Source organism: Capra hircus, chromosome 4, assembly GCF_001704415.2.
Source record: "Capra hircus breed San Clemente chromosome 4, ASM170441v1, whole genome shotgun sequence".
NCBI classification, from domain to species: domain Eukaryota; kingdom Metazoa; phylum Chordata; class Mammalia; order Artiodactyla; family Bovidae; genus Capra; species Capra hircus.
Genome location: NC_030811.1, coordinates 58188259 through 58208582, shown reverse-complemented (window position 1 = coordinate 58208582; position 20324 = coordinate 58188259). Strand labels below are relative to the sequence as shown.

The 20324-nt window shown below is 39.3% G+C and overlaps 1 protein-coding gene across 1 annotated transcript in view; it reads left to right on the top strand.

Moving 5' to 3' along the window:
* The window catches only part of DPY19L1 (dpy-19 like 1), a 95363-nt gene that overhangs the window by 2142 nt on the left and 72897 nt on the right, over nt 1-20324 (top strand). The window contains exons 2-3 of the mRNA XM_018047137.1: nt 16498-16522; nt 17146-17233. Coding sequence (XP_017902626.1) covers nt 16498-16522; nt 17146-17233 — 113 coding nt within the window. The remainder of the gene's footprint in view (nt 1-16497; nt 16523-17145; nt 17234-20324) is intronic.

The following is a 20324-nucleotide window of genomic DNA, read 5'->3' as shown; positions in this document are numbered from 1 at the left end:
GTAGCAAAATATGGAATGGTATCACTCCTTCAGGGAGGTTATGGAAACAAACCAGAGAATATCTGTTGCCATTTTTGTACATATTTCCTTTGCTCCTAATTGCGTTTCCTTTGAATCTTATATCGGATGGGTATTTAGATCTAGTAATGCTCAGACCTAAGTACAATTTTATATTACTGTAGCAGTGTGGCAGTTTGGGTATTAGAAGGAGGTACAGTGAAGGTCCCACAGTTTTGGATGTACTTTGGGCAGTGCAGCCATCAGATGGATGGAGGTTGGATGATCAGACCAAGGTCTAGAGACTTTCTGTCCTTGATAGCTGTTTACATGAGGCCATAGGGCAGCTTATGTTTCTGAGAGATGGTTGAAAGATGGTTCTGGAGAATAGTTGGACCTGGGATGTTTAGTTCTTCCTGTGGATCTGTACTTTCAGATCCTATGAAAAGGAGCAGGGTTTGGACATTTTTGAAAGCTGCCTCATTTCACTCTTCTTTCCCCTCCACAAATCAGTGATAGTTGAGCTGACATGGTGTGGTTTTTTAGTACAGTATTTTGCTATGACAAAAATTGCTTCATTTATGTTTTGGAAGAAATTTTAACCATTTGGTTCTCCCTGATAGAAGCACACATTTTAAAGAGAGAATGACTTGGTGTTCCTTATCTGTCATCTCGTCCACATGTGCAAAGCAGTGGTGGGAAACTCACTTCTTGTCAAAGTGGCCCTTTCCACTGTTCAGCAGTATAAGCTCTGTTAAAAAAAATCTGTTTAACATGTCTTTCTTTTAGGCACTGTTTACAGTCATAAAGAATGGTAATGGTAACAGTCATAAAGAAGGTTTTTGAAATGTTTATTTTTAGAAATTTCAACCTAGTAGCTCCCTTTATCAGCCAGGGGAGGCAGTGGTGTAGTAGAAAAAAACCATGAGTGTTTCTCCAACTTTTTTGATATAACCTTCAGTAAGCAACATAAGTTCCATTAAACCTGCTCACAGTTGTGAAAATCCAACCCTGTACATTTATGTGTCTGTCTGTCAAACTATTTGTGTATGTCAATGTCCTGGCAGGAAACAGATTTAATAAGTGGCCTGTTTTCAGAAGTATGAGCAGGTTTAAGGAACCCACAAAGGACACTGAAGCACCCAGGGATTGTCACCAGTGGGAAGATGCTACCACTTCTGGACCTGAAATGGAAAGGAGGCTCCCTCCGGAGCTCACAGGGAAAGCTGTGCAGTGGGGGCAAGATCATCCAAGAGGAGGGATCCCAGACACTCCTGCCCACCCTCTGATCTCCCACTGGTGCCTCTCACTGGCTGACCTTTGGCAAGAGGCCCAGCTGAATCATTGTGTAGAGTCAGCCTCCTGGGGCTGGGAACAAGGCAGAGAAGGGAGGAGAATGAATTTGAAAAGGGAAATGGAGACTAAGGATCAGTATGTACACAATATTTAAAGTTAAAAGATCATGTACTATACTCATCCTGTAATATACAGTACACCCTGATTTTCTGTTCTGTCCTTTTTCAAAAAATGCTGTTTGTAAACAGCCTTGGAAGAACTATTTGCTGATTCTGTACCCATTTGAAACTTGTTGGTGCCTGAGCTAAGCATGTAGCTTTTCTGAGTCTCAGTTTGTACACATATTAAAATGGGAGGCCTGGACTAGACTAGTTCTCAATCTTGGCTGTATACTAGTGTCACCTGGAAACTTAAAAAAAATCCTGATAGCTAAGCCACAGGTCAGACAAATCAGAATCGGGTGGGATGACGTGGAAGGAAGCGTCAGTAGCTTTAAAATCTGATGTTCTGCTTCCCTTTAGGAACAGTCTGTCCCTCATCACAGGCTTCCTTGGACAGAGAAGCCTGGTGGACTGTGGTCCATGGGGTCCAAAAGAGTCGGGCATGACTGAGCATCTCATATCTATGTCCCTCATCACAGAGCTGACATTCCTATTTGGCAGTAGTCCCCTGGAACTAGTGTAACTGCCCCTCCGTTCTTTTAAACGTGGACACAGACAGCCAAGTTTGCCAAGGTTTCTTTTAATTTCTATTGTTTTCCCAACATGGATTGTGGGCTGCCATTTATCATCTGATATGTCTGTTGTATTAACTGGAGATTCATGGAGATGGTGAAGACTAGGGATGTGGTGAGGGGATAGATTTAAGGGAGAAGGTCAAGAATTCATTCTATCTTGGACATGTTACCTTTGAGACCTTTGTGAGAAGTTGAAGTACACATGTCAAGTAGGTGAGGGACATAAAAGGGCTGAATGGGAACCTAAAATAGGGAGTCTTCAGCAAATGGGTGTTACTAAATTCTTGGAAATTGATGATAGCATTTCTGCATATGTGCGGTTCACCGTGTACCAGGCATAGTTCCAGCTACTTTAGATTAACTGACTTATCTCAAACTCATTTTACTACTAACTCAGTCCTTACCATGGCACTGATTGTCATACCCATGTTACCAAATGGGGGATGTGTGGCACACAGATGTTAAATAACTTGCCCAAGGTCACTCCTAGAATGTGGAAAGATCAAGACTTGAACCCAAGCAGTATGGCTCCAGAGTTCATGCTCTTAAACACTACTTATAAACATTATGGTTAATCCTATAAAAAGCAGTCCTTGAGCAGGAACAAGTTTAAAAACCGGAAGAATTAATTTTTAGAGTGCATAAATCTACAACTATTGTAACTTTTATTTTTGCTTTAATACTAATTTTTATTTTCTTAGCATTATTACTGTCTCCCCCACCCCCCTCGTAAGTGCATTTAAGAGCTCATTTATCTTCATGTTTGCCTGACATATTTCCTCATATTTGACTTCCTTTCCAAAGTAACAAATTATCAAGTGTGTTTTTCAGTACTTTCACTACATGTAGTTGATTCTTGGATGGCATTTTATAATTTTAATCATGGCAGCAAATGTTAACCTAATAGCATAGTCACCAAAATCAGTCACAGAAATTCTGAGTGATTCATTGCAGTGACCAAGGGTTTATCTTCTAGTTTACAGTAGCACCAACTATATCTTAAAATGAAGTTTATAAATCACTTGGCCAGTAACTTATGAAAACTTGCCATCTTGACAGATTTTTAATTTGAGAATATTGTTTTAATTGAGAAGAATGAGGATGCATGCTTATTTTCACACCAGCTCCAGTCTGCCTAGTAAGCTACTGCTCTGCGTCGTGTTTTCCTGTTGCTTCCTAACAGTAACCACTGCTTTGTGTTGTGCTGCGAATGCCGCAGCTCAGACTCTTTTCCCCATGTTTTCATACTGATCATAAAGTACTTACATAACGAGCAGAGTGCTACTGTTTTCTAGTATGTTAAAAGTTTGTTTTTTTTTTTTAAATAAGACCGTTTTGCCAAAATTTTACTTTCATATTAGATTCAAAGGATTTGTTAATGAAAGAAACCACTCGTTACTCACAAATAAACAGTTTCAAGTTTTTAATAGCAGATTATTTGACTTAATTTAAATCTAGAATCATTAAAAGAAAAATAGAAACAATAGAAAGAAGTAACAGCGGATACTTCACCAAATTTGGCCAGCCTACACCCAGACTTGAACAGTGCTGGGAAGTCCCAAATGACAGCAATCTGGAGTACCAGTTGGGAAAAGGTCCCAGGCAGTGTCCACTCCACCAGTGAGACTTCAGATTGCAGCTTTGGGAGATCCTGCTTATAATCTCAGGCTGCAAACTGATTTCATTGAAAAATGCAGCTCTGGTTTAACTTTTACCATGCTGTTTGTTTGTTGACTGTGGCTCAGATCATGAACTCCTTATTACCAAATTCAGACTCAAATTGAAGAAAGTAGGGAAAACCACTAGACCACTCAGGTATGACCTAATTCAAATCCCTTATGATTATACAGTGGAAGTGAGAAATATATCCAAGGGATTGGCTCTGATAGAGTGCCTGAAGAATTATGGACGGGGGTTTGTGACACTGCACAGGAGACAGGGATCAAGACCATCCCCAAGAAAAAGAAATGCAAAAAGACAAAATGGTTGTCTGAGGAGGCCTTACAAGTAGCTGTGAAAAGAAGAGAAGCGAAAAGCAAAGGAGAAAAGGAAAGATATAAGCATCTGAATGCAGAGTTCCAAAGAATAGCAAGACGAGATAAGAAAGCCTTCTTCAGTGATCAGTGCAAAGAAATAGAGGAAAACAACAGAATGGGAAGGACTACAGATTTCTTCAAGAAAATTAGAGATACCAAGGGAACATTTCATGCAAAGATGGGCTCGATAAAGGACAGAAATGGTATGGCCCTAACAGAAGCAGAAAATATTAAGAAGAGGTGGCAAGAATACACAGAAGATCTATACAAAAAAGATCTTCACAACCTGGATAATCACGATGGTGTGATCACTCATCTTGAGCCAGACATCCTGGAATGTGAAGTCAAGTGGCCCTTAGGAAGCATCACTACAAAGCTAGTGGAGGTGATGGAGTTCCAGTTGAGCTATTTCAAATCCTGAAAGATAATGCTGTGAAAGTGTTGCACTCAATATACCAGCAAATTTGGAAAACTCAGCAGTGGCCACAGGACTGGAAAAGGTCAGTTTTCACTCCAGTCCCAAAGAAAGGCAATGCCAAAGAATGCTCAAACCACCACACAACTGCACTCATCTCACACACTAGTAAAGTAATGCTCAAAATTCTCCAAGCCAGGCTTCAGCAATACGTGAACTTCCTGATGTTCAAGCTGGTTTTAGAAAAGATAGAGGAACCAGAGATCAAATTGCCAACATCTGCTGGATCATTGAAAAAGCAAGAGAGTTCCAGAAAAGCATCTATTTCTGCTTTATTGACTATGCCAAAGCCTGTAACTGTGTGGATCACAATAAACTGTGGAAAATTCTGAAGGAGATGGGCATACCAGACCACCTGACCTGCCTCTTGAGAAATCTGTATGCAGGCCAGGAAGCAACAGTTAGAACTGGACATGGAACAACAGACTGGTTCCAAATAGGAAAAGGAGTACGTCAAGGCTGTATATTGTCACCCTGCTTATTTAACTTCTATGCAGAGTACATCATGAGAAACACTGGGCTGGAAGAAACACAAGCTGGAATCAAGATTGCCAGGAGAAATATCAATAACCTCAGATATGCAGATGACACCACCCTTATGGCAGAAAGTGAAGAGGAACTAAAAAGCCTCTTGATGAAAGTGAAAGAGAGTGAAAAAGTTGGCTTAAAACTCGACATTCAGAAAACGAAGATCATGGCATCCGGTCCCATCTTTTCATGGGAAATAGATGGGGAAACACTGGAAACAGTGTCAGACTTTATTTTTTGGGCTCCCAAATCACTGCAGATGGTGACTGCAGCCATGAAATTAAAAGACGCTTACTTCTTGGAAGAAAAGATATGACCAACCTTGATAGCATATTCAAAAGCAGAGACGTTACTTTGCCGACTAAGGTCCGTCTAGTCAAGGCTGTGGTTTTTCCAGTAGTCATGTATGGATGTGAGAGTTGGACTGTGAAGAAGGCTGAGTGCCGAAGAATTGAGCTTTTGAACTGTGGTGGTGGTGAAGACTCTTGAGAGTCCCTTGGACTGCAAGGGGATCCAACCAGTCCATTCTGAAGGAGATCAACCCTGGGATTTCTTTGGAAGGAATGATGCAAAAGCTGAAACTCCAGTACTTTGGCCACCTCATGCGAAGAGTTGACTCACTGGAAAAGACCCTGATGCTGGGAGGGATTGGGGGAAGGAGGAAAGGGGACGACAGACGATGAGATGGCTGGGTGGCATCACGGACTCAATGGACATGAGTTTGAGTGAACTCTGGGAGCTGGTGATGGACAGGGAGGCCTGGCGTGCTGTGATTCATGGGGTCGCAAAGATTCGGACATGACTGAGCAACTGAACTGAACTGATGCTGTTTGTTTTACCTTGTGAGTCATAGGATTTCATTAGACAGTGATGGGTTGGCCAGACCTCCAGGGGCTCAAGAGTTCCAAGAGTTACTCCCTTTCTTATCTAAAGTGCTTTCTGACTTACTGTGCTTGCAGGCAGGTATGGAATCTGGGCAGTGTCCAGGGAGGTCAGAAGCAGGTCAGAGGCCTGGTCTCCTGAAGCCTGAGCAAGACTTCCTCCATTTTAATGTCCCTAACAAAAGACCTGATTTCTCACTCCTCTCATCTTTGATCTCCTTGGAAGTTTCATGAAAATCCAAAACTTAAAAATTAACTCTTGGAGTTTTATATGTGAGGAAACTAAAGTGAGAGAGGTGAATGGCCTGACATCTCTTGTGAATTCACTGAGGGAGGTCGGAGATTAAAGTTAAGGTATCTTGGCTTCTTGGGGCTTCCCGGGTGGCTCAGTAGTAAAAAATCTGCCTGCCAAGCAGGAGTCTCAGCTTCGATTCCTGGGTCAGGAAGATCCCCTGGACAAGGAGATGGCAATCCATTCCTGTATTCTTGGCTGGGAAATCCCACGGACAGAGTCATCTTGTGGGCTACAGTCCATGAGGTCACAAAGAGTTAGATGTGACTTAGCAACTAAACAACAGTTATCTTGACTTGTTTGATACATCTGTCAAATTGTAGTTTCAGATCTACAATCTAAGGCAACTGTCAAAGATACTGTAATGGGAACATATTTAGTAGTCCCAACACCTAATTATATGTTCCAAGATGTAATAACGTTTTTAGCAAGAGTTCTACTTTGGTGGCTTATGCTCACTTAGGGAATTGCTCTGTTTGTTAAATCCTTATGGTCAACCTGTCAGCCTCCATTTTATCTTCACATAACTAATTTTTTTTTTTTTTGGAAACTACTAAATTTTGAATTGTTTTTGATTGGTTGGTTGGGATTGTCATTAAATAAAGCAGAGCAAAATATTAAAAATCAGTGTCATAGTTTTCTTAATCGTTTAACAGATAAGCAAAACATGCTACCCAAGAGCAGTTTGAAATTTGGAGAGAATACTTAGCCTTGAGAATCCATAGCTATAACCTTAAAACTTAAATGGCTTATTGATTAATGAACTTGTTAAAATCTCTTGCTTCATATGATGGGCCTGGGGGTGTACTGTGTATATATGGATCTTTTTTTTTTTTTTTTCTCTAGGGAAGAGATGCAGCTTCTGCATTTTTTTTTGTTGTTAGATTTACTGAAGCTTTACAGTTTCACTGATTGCTCAGAAGCATTTAGTGAGCCTAGCATATTATTTCAGGTGTATATTTTATCCTTCTACTTGTTCTTTAAAAACTGAAATGCATTTTTTTTCAGTCAAGAGAAAGTTACTTTATTAAAATTGCTAATGTATATTACTCTTTAATTTCTGAAATATTTTTGTCCATTAGGTGAAGATATGATTTTAAAAGGAAGCTAGAATTTATTGCTTTAAAAACACATGTATTAGGTAGTTGTATTAAGTATTGCCTGCTTTAATATATGTATATACATAAATATTTTTAATATTTGGCTTCTTCCCTGGTGGCTCAGACAGTAAAGAATCTGCTTGCAGTGCTGGAGACCCCAGGTTCAATCACTGGGTTGGGAAGATCCCCCAGAGAAGGGAATGGTTACCCACTCCAGTATTCTTGCCTGGAGAATCCCATGGACAGTGGAGCCTGGTGGGCTCCATGGGGTCACAAAGAGTCAAACACAACTGAGCGAGCAACACACTTTAATGTATGTGTATACATAAATATTTTTAAAGTGTGAAAATTTACATTGTATAATTCTCTGTTTAGAAGTCTAATTTTTATACTCTTTGGGGCTGGTGGTATTTACATTCCATGTTCTGTTTTCATTCACCTCAAAGTAAACCTTTGTCCTTGATTTTTAAATTATTTCTCAGGAGTTTTCTCCTTTATGCCAGTACATCCTTTTGGTTAAATGTGCTTATTGGCATTTTTTTGTGCTTGAGCTTCCAACGAGAAGGAAACCAGAGGCATGAAACCCAGGCTTTCCTGGAAGCCTTGGTTTATCCCAGTCATGTGACCTTGGGCCTCATGGGAAAATAAGAGCCATTTTTTGCCTCAGAAGGAATTCTGGGTCTTTTTGCTTAATCTTTAAAAGTGCTCAGTGAACTGCAACTGATAAATAGTTAGGTTTATTCATGATAATTGAAATTTCTGAATTTTCCCCTAACTGTTGTAAGATACTATTTTGCTCAGTGTCAAATATATGGAGGAGATTCAAATTAACTGTAGTCAGCCTTACAAGTATAATTACATAGACCACTGTGAATTCTTGATCTTATCTAGGAGCTATATAGTTTTCTTCCAGTCATGACTGAATTTTAAAATAATCCTGCTTCTCACTTTGAGAGTCAATGTCGTATTAATCAATTGAGTGCATTTTTTGCGTACTGAAACAAGAAAACAAATTAAAAGGGTCAAACCTGCCAAGGCTTTTAGTTTGGGGAGCAGAAATATCCAAAAGGAAAACAGAAAATAATCATGGAGGCCCTTTGGAGAATCTGAAGTCCTTATTAGTGTTAATAGTTGTAGCTATTGTTGTTGTTTAGTCGCTAAGTTTTGTCCGACTCTTTGCGACCCCATGGACTCTAGCCCACCAGGCTCCTCTGTCCATGGGATTTCCCAGGCAAGAATATTGGAGCGGGTTGACATTTCCTTGTTCAGTGGATTTTCCCAACCTAGGATTGAACCTGTGTCTCCTGCATTGGAAGGCAGGTTCTTTACCACTGTGCCACCAGGGAAGTCCCCAGTTGTAACTATGCAGAGTTATTAAATGCTAGGAGTAGAGATAACCAAGTAAAAACCCTCATTTCACATTTGATGAAAATGAGACTGAGGCTAAATAAGACATATGAAATCCAAGGAATATTTCTTCTTAAGAATGTAAAAAATAATCTGATTCTTAATTTTAATTCTTTTCCTTTCTTAATTCTCAGCTGTCAGGATTTTGACAGTTTTTCCTCCAGAATACCTTTTGAATTTATGTTTCCCTTTTCATAATAACGATTGTTAAAAATGTAGCTTTCCAAGCCCCAAGTGAGATCTGTTGCATCAGGATCTCTGAGAGTGGGGGCTCAGGAATGCAGTCTTAACACGCTCCACCGCCATCAGTGTTTTCATCCATGGTTGCATGTTAGAATCATCCCCAGTACCGGATCTAGCAATGTCCAAAGCTCTGCGATGATTCAGTGTGCTCTCAGTGTTGAGATATTGCCCTTAGAAGTGTTTATAAATCAGCTCAGGTGTCTGGGGATCTGGAATGGGACCTGAGAGCCTGAATTTCTGATAAGCTCCCAGGTGACCTAATTATTGCTAGAAAACATGAGGAATACAAAGCAGCCAATGCTTACATTTTGTGAACAAGTATGAATATTTTGCTCCAGCCGCTTCTGTACAATGATAATTAACCTTGATTGTATATTAGAATCATTCAAGTATTAAAATAAACCTGGAGTTTCAGATTTAGAAGCCCTGGATTAATACTCAGACATCTCTAGTTTTATTTAGCAACACTGATGATTCTAATTCAATGATGATTCTAGATCACTTTTGCTCTATGTTGCTGCTTTATGACGTTCTTTCTGAATCTGGTTCTGTTTCTTTACTGACTGAAAGTGCTTCTGAACCTGTTTTTGTACATCGTGGCGCACAGTAAAAAATGATAATGTTTGTGTGGCATGAGTGTGAGAGTAAATGGTCTCACCCAGGGGGTGCTCTGCTGGCTCCCATTCTTGGTACCACTGGTTGAGTAGCTATGACGCTCTGAGAGCCAGACACACCGTATATATAGTGAGTGAGCCTTCAGTTGATACCTCATTATTGTGAGTATCATGTGTATTCTGTATCATCAATATCAGTGATGGGAATTCTTTTGCTGTGTTGGATCAGAGTCCACATCCAGCTTTATTGTAGCTGTCTTGGCTACTCAACATAAATCCTCACCTAAGTTGTAATCGTGTCCTGAATCCAACCTCTCCCCCTCACTTCTGCCCACCCAATCCCACTTTAATAAACCTTGCTCTGAGTGGCCATTATTGATCTGCCATCTCAGATTTCTTACAGTTCATAGACTTTGTGCTATTTGCTTGGGTGCGGATGTTCTCTTGTTATTTTATGTACCTAAATCTTATCTGTCGAAGATTTTATCTTTAAAGGCGCAGATGCTGGCTTATATTTTAGTCTCAAGTACTCTAGCATAGGGAACTGTGATAAAGGTAACTTTGGTGGAAAGTTTTTACTTCCGCTTTAGGTTTGAAGGATTCATTAATGAAAGAGTGCCTTACAAACACATAAACAATTTCAACCTTATATAGATTATTTGACTTAATTTAAATATACACTCATTCACTCATTAAAAGAAAAAAAATTAGAAACAATGGAGAGAAGTAATAGCATTGTTGTTTAGTTGCTGTTGTGCCTGATTCTTTGAGACCCCATGAAATGCAGCACACCAGACTTCCCTGTCCTTCACTATCATATATGTGAAACATACATGTGTAACAACAATACATCACCAACATCCAGACTTGACAGCGCTGGCGAGTCCTGAATGAGAGCAGTCTGGAGTCCCAGCTGAGCAAAGGTCCCAGGCAGTGACCAGACTGCAGGTGAGACTTTGAATTGCAGCTTTGAGGGATCCCACTATAATTCTGACTCACAAACTGATACCATCATTAGTTTGCATACAAAAAAGCAGCTCTTTTACAATGCCGTTTGTTTCATCTTGTGAGTCACAAGACATCTTAGAGACGGAGCAGGGAAAAGGGGGTTGGCCAGACAATCAGGGGCTCAAGAAAATTCTAAGACCTACTCCCTTTCTTACCTAAAGTGCTTCCAGACTTGCTGTGCTTGCAGGCAGGCATGGATTCCAGGCAGTGTCCAGCAGGTTAGAAGCGGATCAGAGGCCTGCTGTCCTGCTTCTGAAGCCTGAACAAGATTTCCTCCATTTTAACTTCCCTAACAAGGTGTAATGAATTTTCCTGGTGTCTCAGCGGCAAGGAATCTGGCTGCCAATGCAGGTGACACAGGTTCGATCCCTGGGTCGAAAAGATCTTCTGGAGGAGAACATGGCAACCCACTTCAGTATCCTTGCCTGGGAGATCCCATGGATAGAGGAGCCTGGTGGGCAATCTGTGGGGTCGCAAAGAGTCAGACACAACTTAGCGACTAAACAACAGCAATACAACAAGCAAGGTTTAATACCTATTGGCAGGACAGGCTTCTCTAAATACCACTTTTGAATGCCTTTAACTTTGAAGGACGAATTAAGAGTTTTCAGGCATATTGCATAATTAAAGTGAAAGTCGCTCAGTCATGTCCGACTCTTTGCAACCGCGTAGACAGTAGTCCATAGAATTCTCCAGGACAGAATACTGGAGTGGGTAGCCTTTCCCTTCTCCAGGGGATCTTCCCAAACCAGGAATCAAACCAGAGTCTCTTGCATTGCAGGCTGATTCTTTACCAACTGAGCTATCAGGGAAGCTATCAGGAAGCATCATTAAAATGCTAGGTATTTCAGAGGATCGTTGCCCTGTGTAGCCTATGTGAAGGGTGTGTGGTGGGACACAGAATGTGGGCTCCATGGTATGAGCCATGGAAAAGCCAATGGGACTTCAGACATGGGGAGGAGATGCTTAACTCTGTATGTTTAGAAATCGACTTCCTTCTCTAGGAAAGACTGTTGGTGTGAAACAGGTAGACTACTTCCTAGTGACTTCAGCTTCTGAAAAGAAACTTTTAAACTCTGCATGGTCCCTTGAAAACAACTGTTATTACTATTAGGAAGAGGTTTAATATGGAACTTGTCAGGATTAATTTGAAAATCCTGTCCAATGGATTTAAGAAGAGTTCTTAACTTCCTTTTATGTCATTTTGTCACTTGGGCATTAGGGAGGCCAAAACTGCAGAATGTTTTAAGTACGGATTAGCCTCAATTTAGGAATAAGTTGTATTTTTAAATTTTGCAAGTCATTTTGGACTTAGAGTGTATTTTTCCATATAAATATTGTTACAAGATGGAGTCATCAAGTGCATGAAGATCGAAAGGGAGGCAGCTCTGTCACTGTGGAGAGAAACTGAGGCTCAGGAGGGAGGCTGTGTCCAGGTTCTTGCTTTGGGGGAAATACCTTTTCAGATGCCCAGTTTTTCATCTGTAAAATGAGAATGAATACAAGATTGCTGTGAGACTCAAGAGAGCTTGTGAAAGTATTCTGAGAATTAAGGCAAGTCCTAGTTATGAAGTCCAAAGGGATTCAGTGTAGGGTGGGTGGGCAGCTGCAGTTGTGGCTGGCTCAGAGGTTAAAGCGTCTGGGAGAGACCTGGGTTCGATCCCTGGGTAGGGAAGATCCCCTGGAGAAGGAAATGGCACCCCACTCCAGTATTCTTGCCTGGAGAATCCCATGGAAGTAGGAGCCTGGTGGGCTACAGTCCACGGGGTCGCAAAGAGTCGGACACGACTGAGCGACTTCACTTTCACGTTCACTTTCTGTGGCCAGCACGTTGTCACAGAGGGGTGAAGGGAGCCACAGCACCCTAGCTTTGCAGTTCCTGCTTTTACCTTGAGGAGGAGGAAGAGAGAAAGGACGGTGGGTGTCCAGCTTTAGCATGCAGAAGACGCGGCTGAGGAACCTTAGGAAAGCAGGTCGCGGAGCTCCACTTCCGAGGAATCCCAGCTGGCTGGGTGGGAGGGAGGGTCTGCGGAAGAGACCAGGACTTCTGAGCCACCTGCTAGTGCAAGGCAGCCTGGAGAAAGGGAGAGACTGCGAGAGTTGGGAAGAGATCTGGGGGATCTGCTGGTTGGAGAGGGGATGGGATTCAGGAGCCCTTGAAGACTGAGCAAAACAGCATGGAATAACCTCCTGTCCTGTTTCTTTCTCTGTTCCTTCTGCCCTCGTCACAGCAGTGAAACGATTCAGGCCATGGATGCGGTGGGGAGCAACAAGGGCCACCCCCTCCGCACTTTCTGAGCTGTGGCTGGACAGAGGCGTGTCAGTGGGAGCAGAGCTGGGGCGGGCCTCTGGAACTCCACTGTGCTGGGGTTCAGGACTGAGAACCTGGAGGCTTAGGCAGCAGGCTGCACCTGGGCAAAGGGTCTGATTTGCACTGATCACGGGGACTCTATTTTTGAAAACAAAACAATTACATGCACACTGTGTGTGTGTGTGTGTGTGTGTGTGTGTGTGTGTGTATAGCTAACTATCAAAGTATATTCAACTTTGGTTTATTATGTGGACATGATTTACGATTATTTAATTTTCCCCCTTATATGCATTAATTCAGCATTTGAGTCGGACTTTGTTTTCAGCTTCTTGCTAAGTACTACTATGGTAGAATTCAGTAAAACATTGTTTTTTCCCCTCAGGGAATTACGTTCTATTTTGTTTAAACAAGATTCTAATAACTGGAGAATAATAATTTTCAATGAAGAAGGAGCTCAAATCCTGTAAGGCTGAAAATTGACATATAATCTGGTACGGAATTTCTTTAATCAGAAAGTGGAAGGAGTGGCCAGTTTAGTTTCAGAGTATTGGTAATTTGTGTGCTTCCAGTAAAACTTAAGAGCCTTACAGAATTCTCAGTCACAGGATTGCAGTCTTTTGAGTTAGATTACAAAGCAAACCTTCACTCTTTGAACACGATTTTTCTTATAGAATAGTTTTGGAATTTTTGAAAGCTTTTTTTTTTTTTTAATGTTCTGATGTTTAGAATGACAAAAATAACATATGTGTTAAACTGGAAAAATTGGTTATCAATTTTGTGAACTCCCAAAAGACTATACACAGGATTAATAATCACCAGAATATATTTAGAGAAAATCATCATCTTTTCTGTAGGCAAGAAGGCATGAAAAGCTCTTTGGGGATGTTTTAAGAAGTTTTTGTCATTATATGTCTTTATGCTTAAATTATGTGCTCACAAGGCAGTATCTGCTTTATTTACTGGGGTTTTCATTTTCAGATGACATATACATAGAATTTATCTCAATTGAATAAATTAAAGCATAATTCTATACTTTTATATAAAAATAGCTTCTATAGAGTACACTGCCTGTAACAACAGATGAATTGTAGCCTTTTTTTTCTTTTTTCTTAAAATAATAAAAGAAAGATGGAAGGGGAATAAGATACTTCAGGGTAAGGAGGCTTTTGTTGCAGCCCTTCCGTCCTCCACAAGAGGCCACACAGTACAGGGTTCTTAGGTCAGAATTCCTGCTTCCAACTTCCGTTTCTCTGTTTATCCGCTTTGTTTCTTGGGCTAGTTTCTAAAGTTCCCTGAGAATCAACTTATTATCTATATGTGTGCTGTATGCTAAGTCGCTCAGTCCTGCGGACTCTGCAACCCCATGGACTGTTGCCCTCCTCTGTCCGTGGGATTTCCCAGCAAGAATACTGGAGTGGGTTGCCATTTCCTCCTCCAGGGCATCTTCCCCTTCGAACCTGCACCTCGTGTCTCCTGCATTGGCAGGTGGATTCTTTACCACTGAGCCGCCTGAAGCCCTTATTATTTGTATACCAGGGAAGTGTTGGTACTTAACATATAGGATGCTTGTGAAGACTTATTATTTTAGTTGAGGTAGAGCACTTAAAAATGCCTGGCAGGTAATAAGAATTCAAATGTTAGCTGCTTTATTACTACTACTGCTACTAATTAACTATTGTTATTGTTAAATTGAAATGAAAACAGGAATTTAAAACATTATGAATTGAAGGCAGATTATGAATCAACCTTGGAAACTGAAAGAGGGTCATTCAGATGCTGAGAAATCCAAGAATTGACTAGTGCTGCAAGGATTAAATTAAGGAAGGCACCAAAAGGACTTTGTGTCTTCTTCCTTCTGAGAAATTATAGTATTCTGAGGGAGCAGAGAGCTGATGATCTTGAAAAATCATATGTATTACTGGAGAATTGTGAAGGTCAGAGGCTAATTTAAAGGCATAATGTAAAATGCATTTCTGTTAAAGTCCGCAGAATACTGTTTGCCCTCTTTTACCAGAATTACTTAGTATTATTCTAGAAGTTTATTATTATCGTCACATGGGAAGAATAAACTAAAATAGTAAAATTATTAAACAGAAACAAAATTATCGTTTTAAAATATTACTTAAAATGGAGAATTAGAGATGATAAACAAAAATACACCCTAAAAGAATCAATTGTATAGCAAAGGAAATACATTACAAATAAATACACTTCAAAACTAAATACATTAACAATATCCAGTGAAGTATAATGAAAACAAAATTTCATGTTTATTAGAAGGGGAGAAAGTATTAAAACTCCCAGGAAAGACTTAATAAGAAATATGAGTTAAGTTTATGTTATTAGCTCTACTGATAGGAGTTTTGTCAGGGGCAATTGTAAAGAGAGTTCGAATAATTGAATCTATATGTTCATGGATAATAACATATACGTGCTGTAAACATGTAGATTCTTCCCATATAAAAATTATAATCTCTAAGGGATTACCAAAGTATAAGTGTAACAGTTCTTCAGTATGATAAAGGTGGTATTTACATTCTATGACAGAAGAATGATTTAGTCAGGACATAATAGTTAAGACATTAAGCAAATAAAGCCCAAATTTTATTATGGTGGTATGACATCTTTAAAGGAAGTGGACAGTAGATTGCTCAACAAGAAATCAAAGTTTCAAAAGCTCAAAGAACCCTTTACAAACAAATGTCAAATGATAACCTAGTTAAATATTTGTAGTTTCAATGATCTAGAAAGTAACTCTTTGTCTTTTGTAACCATTAGTATCTTCTAGGTAAAATGAATTTTAAAAATTTTAAATAGAAATACCTCTATAAAAATAAGACGATAAGATCTGAGCTCTTTGTCTTTAATTTCTAAGAGTATTTCATAGTTGGTTTCCTTCTGGTTATTTAATCAGAAGCCTGCAATAGGATGAATCTTGTGATATAAGAATACTGTTTTCTGGATTCTTTTTAATGTGTTCTTTGTACTTGTACAGAAGGCAAACTATTGATTCTTGTACGAAACTGGTTTTATTACCAGTTTTTCTCTCTATTTTTCTATTTTCTTTCTCCACCTCTTTTTCTTCCTTCCTGTTTTGTTTTAAATTTATTTAAAAATATTAAAACTTATTATAAAAATTCAGATATTGCAGCATGTATCAAAGTGATAGCTCCTTTTTTCTGTCCCTCTCCAGTCCTGTTCCCTGAAGTTACCATATCTTTATTCTTTTGCCTCTCACCATTGGTTCTATCCTTCTTGCAGTTGAGTTTGTGGAACTTACCATCCAAACATTTCTTGTATGGTTGTTGGCAAATAATATTAATAGCTCCTAATTTATTTTGTTGAGTGAATGAAAATTATAGCTATATGCTTAATTCTTTTATAATTTAGTCCACTGGTATTTTAAGCAGAGCTCTGGGATTTTTTTGACGAGTCCCTATTCTTTATCCACTCCCTATGAGTTCAGGATCTACAGTTCCCAGACTTTATCATGTTTATCTTTGCAATGCTTTTCTGTAAGGTGAAAACACTTTTAATGATAAAATAATGATTTATGTTTCTTTTTTCTTGCAGCTGCCTTTGCAGCAGTGTTGCACTGGTAAGAACGTTTTTCTCCTATAGTATATTTTAGGCAGATGTTTACAGCCTATCATCCTATTTCATATATATATATATAATTCCAGTATAAGGATGAATATGTATTACATGCAGCAAACTAGTATGCAAATGTAGTTTAATTGATAAATCAGAGCCAGAAAATGCAATTTTTAATAAAAAAGAGATCTATTATTAATGAGGTTATATTTGAAACTCTGTTTAACATTAATATAGTGTTCATATTGGGAAGATTAAGTTTTTTAATCTTCTGGATAGGAAGAAATATTAATTTCATAAATCAGACATTTCTGAAATAGTAACCCAATGACATTTATAGTTTAATCTATAATTTTATTGTTTTTGGCTTACAGTATCATTATTCTGGTTCATTCTAATTTTAAAATCTAATTTGATGTGTTTTCTTATAGAGAGAAATTTTAGTGGAAATATAAGATATATTGAATGGAAGAACAAATATGGATACTGTTCTATTTGAGTTTTATCACAAAATTAAGTGCAAATATGTAGAGTATTAATATTTTATTTTTGCTTTTAGAGTTTCTTTAAAAATTATACTTAGTATAAGTTTCAACACTGTTGCTTTGTTACTGTTTTGTTTTATAGGAGTCATATAACACACCTCTTTGAAAATGATCGTCATTTTTCTCACCTCTCAACATTGGAAAGAGAGATGGCTTTTCGCACTGAAATGGTTAGTTTTCATGTAGTATTTTATTGTAGTAGTTTAATAACCTAAATATTTTAAGCTTCTTACGGAAATTTTCAAAGATATTTTAGAGTAGAAAGAGTAGACCCAACTCCCCCTACCCATTCCTCTAGCTTCAACAACTGAAGACACATAGCCATTTTTCTGTCATCTACATTTTCATACCATCTCTTTTTAAAGGAAACCTCAGATACCATATCATTTCATCTGTAAATATTTTTCATGTATGTCTCAAAGGACTTTTTTGTTAACTGCAGTATCATTGTCATACTTGAAAATATTGAAGACCAGTTACTCAGTATCCTCAAATATCAATCAGAGTTTAAATGACCTGGGGGAATGGGCATTTACTAACCATCAGTTCAGTTCAGTTCAGTCGCTCAGTAGTGTCCGACTCTTTGCGACCCCATGAATCGCAGCACGCCAGGCCTCCCTGTCCATCACCAACTCCCAGAGTTCACTCAGACTCACTTCCATCGAGTCAGTGATGCCAGCCAGCCATCTCATCCTCTGTCATCCCCTTCCTCCTCCCGCCCCCAATCCCTCCCATCATCAGAGTCTTTTCCAATGAGTCAACTCTTTGCATGAGGTGGCCAAAGTACTGGAGTTTCAGCTTTAGCATAATAACTCCATAAAGAAGAACTTTTGATGTTCCTCTTTATTTGGACTTTTTCTCTGAGCTACACTTTATACAAGAAAGACAGGAAAGTGCTTGATGCTTTCCTTCTATTACAACTTTTTGGAAACATGAGTTGCTTTTCTAGCATCTTTTAATGGTGACAAGCAGAGTTCTGTCTTTGGATGTATGTTTATGGCCTGATAGCTTTTAACAGATTTCTTAAACTTACCTGTCTTTCGCTGGTGAGGGCCCTTGCATTTGGCTCTGTGATTCCTTGATATGGGATTCCCAGATGGCTCAGTGGTAAAGAATCTGCCTGCCAATGCAGGAGACATAAGAAACATGGGTTTGATCCCTATCCCTTCCCTCTAGGGAAGATCCCCTGGAGCAGGAAATGGCAACCTGCTCCGGTATTCTTGCCTGGAAAATTCAATGGACAGAGGAGCTTGGTGGGCTGCATAGTCCATGGGGTTGCAAAGAGTTGGAAATGATTGAGCATGTGTGCATACTCATACGCACACATGTACACACACACACTCTCCTTGATATGACCTCACTAGTATTCTGTAGCTTCCTTAACTTTCTGGTACTGCAAAACATTTCCTTTCCAGACCTGGAATCATCCAGTATTCTAAGGAGCCCTGATTCCTTCCAGTAGCAAATGGTATTTAGAGGCCACAATTTTGGTGATAGAGGTATTCATTGCTAGTATTTTATACTAGATTGGCCATTGTGCCTAGGCCTTTTTAGTAGATAGAATTAGGAAACAATTTTTTAAATAGAAAAAATAAATTATTTATTTATATTTCTACATTCAAATTTAGGATTACTTTTTTGATACTAAATTTGTATCTCCTCTGTTAGCCTGAGAATCTTGGTTTCACATTACCTATATTTGAGGCATAAAAGTATCAAATATATTGTTAAAAATGATTACTAGACATAATTTAAAACTTGTTTGTGGTTTTATTTTTGACTTTAATATATATTCAGCTAGGAGTGTACAGTAAAATTCAGTTCAATCACTCAGTCACGTCCGACTCTTTGCGACCCCATGAATCGTAGCACACCAGGCCTCCCTGTCCATCACCAACTCCTGGAGTTCACTCAAACTCATGTGCATCTAGTTGGTGATGCCATCCAGCCATCTCATCCTCTGTCGTCCCCTTCCTCCTCCTTCTCCCAATCCCTCCCAGCATCAGAGTCTTTTCCAATGAGTCAACTCTTCGCATGAGGTGGCCAAAGTACTGGAGTTTCAGCTTTTGCATCATTCCTTCCAAAGAAATCCCAGGGCTGATTTCCTTCAGAATGGACTCGTTGAATCTCCTTGCAGTCCAGGGGACTCTCAAGAGTCTTCTGCAACACCACAGTTCAAAAGCATCAATTCTTCAGCGCTCAGCTTTTTTTACAGTCCAACTCTCACATCCATACATGACTATTAGAAAAACCATAGTCTTGACTAGACGGACCTTTGTTGGCAAAGTAATGTCTCTGCTTTTCAGTATGCTGTCTAGGTTAGTCATAACTTTCCTTCCAAGGAGTAAGTGTCTTTTAATTTCATGACTGCAGTCACCATCTGCAGTGATTTTGGAGCCCCCCAAAATAAAGTCTGACACTGTTTCTACTGTTTCCCCATCTGTTTGCCATGAAGTGATGGGACCAGATGCCATGATCTTCGTTTTCTGAATGTTGAGCTTTAAGCCAAGTTTTTCACTTTTCCTCTTTCACTTTCATCAAGAGGCTTTTTAGTTCCTTTTCACTTTCTGCCATAAGGGTGGGGTCATCTGCATAGCTGAGGTTATTGATATTTCTCCCAGCAATCTTGATTCCAGCTTGTGCTTCTTCCAGCCCAGCATTTCTCATGATGTACCCTGCATAGAAGTTAAATAAGCAGGGTGACAGTATACAGCCTTGACCTTAAATTTGTTTGAAATCCTTTCCCAATTTAATAAATAATTCTTATATATTTTTTGGATATTTAGGAATATAAATTTTTTGTTTTAAATTTTAATTGTATAAGATATTTATGTGATTCCAAAATCAAACCTATAAACAAGGTAGGTTGTAGTTGCCTGGGGGGCTGTCATAACAAAGTACTTGTACCTTAAAAGAGCAGAAGTTTATTTTCTCACAGTTCTGGAGGCTAGAAGTCTAAAATCTAGGTGATGGCTGAACGTGTTCTCTCTGAGACTTCATTCTAGCTTCTCATGGTTCTGGTAATCCTTGCCTTGCATTGTAAGGTACCATGACTCCAATCTCTGCCTCTGTCTTCATGAAGTATTTTCCCCTATATCTCAGTTTAAATTTCCCTCTTATTATAAAGATACCAGTTATATTGCATTTGGAGTCAGCCTTTCACATCATGTGGCCAAAGTATTGGAGCTTTAGCATTAGTCTTTCCAATGAGTATTCAGGATTGATTTCCTTTAGGATTGATTGGTTTGATCTCCCTGCTGT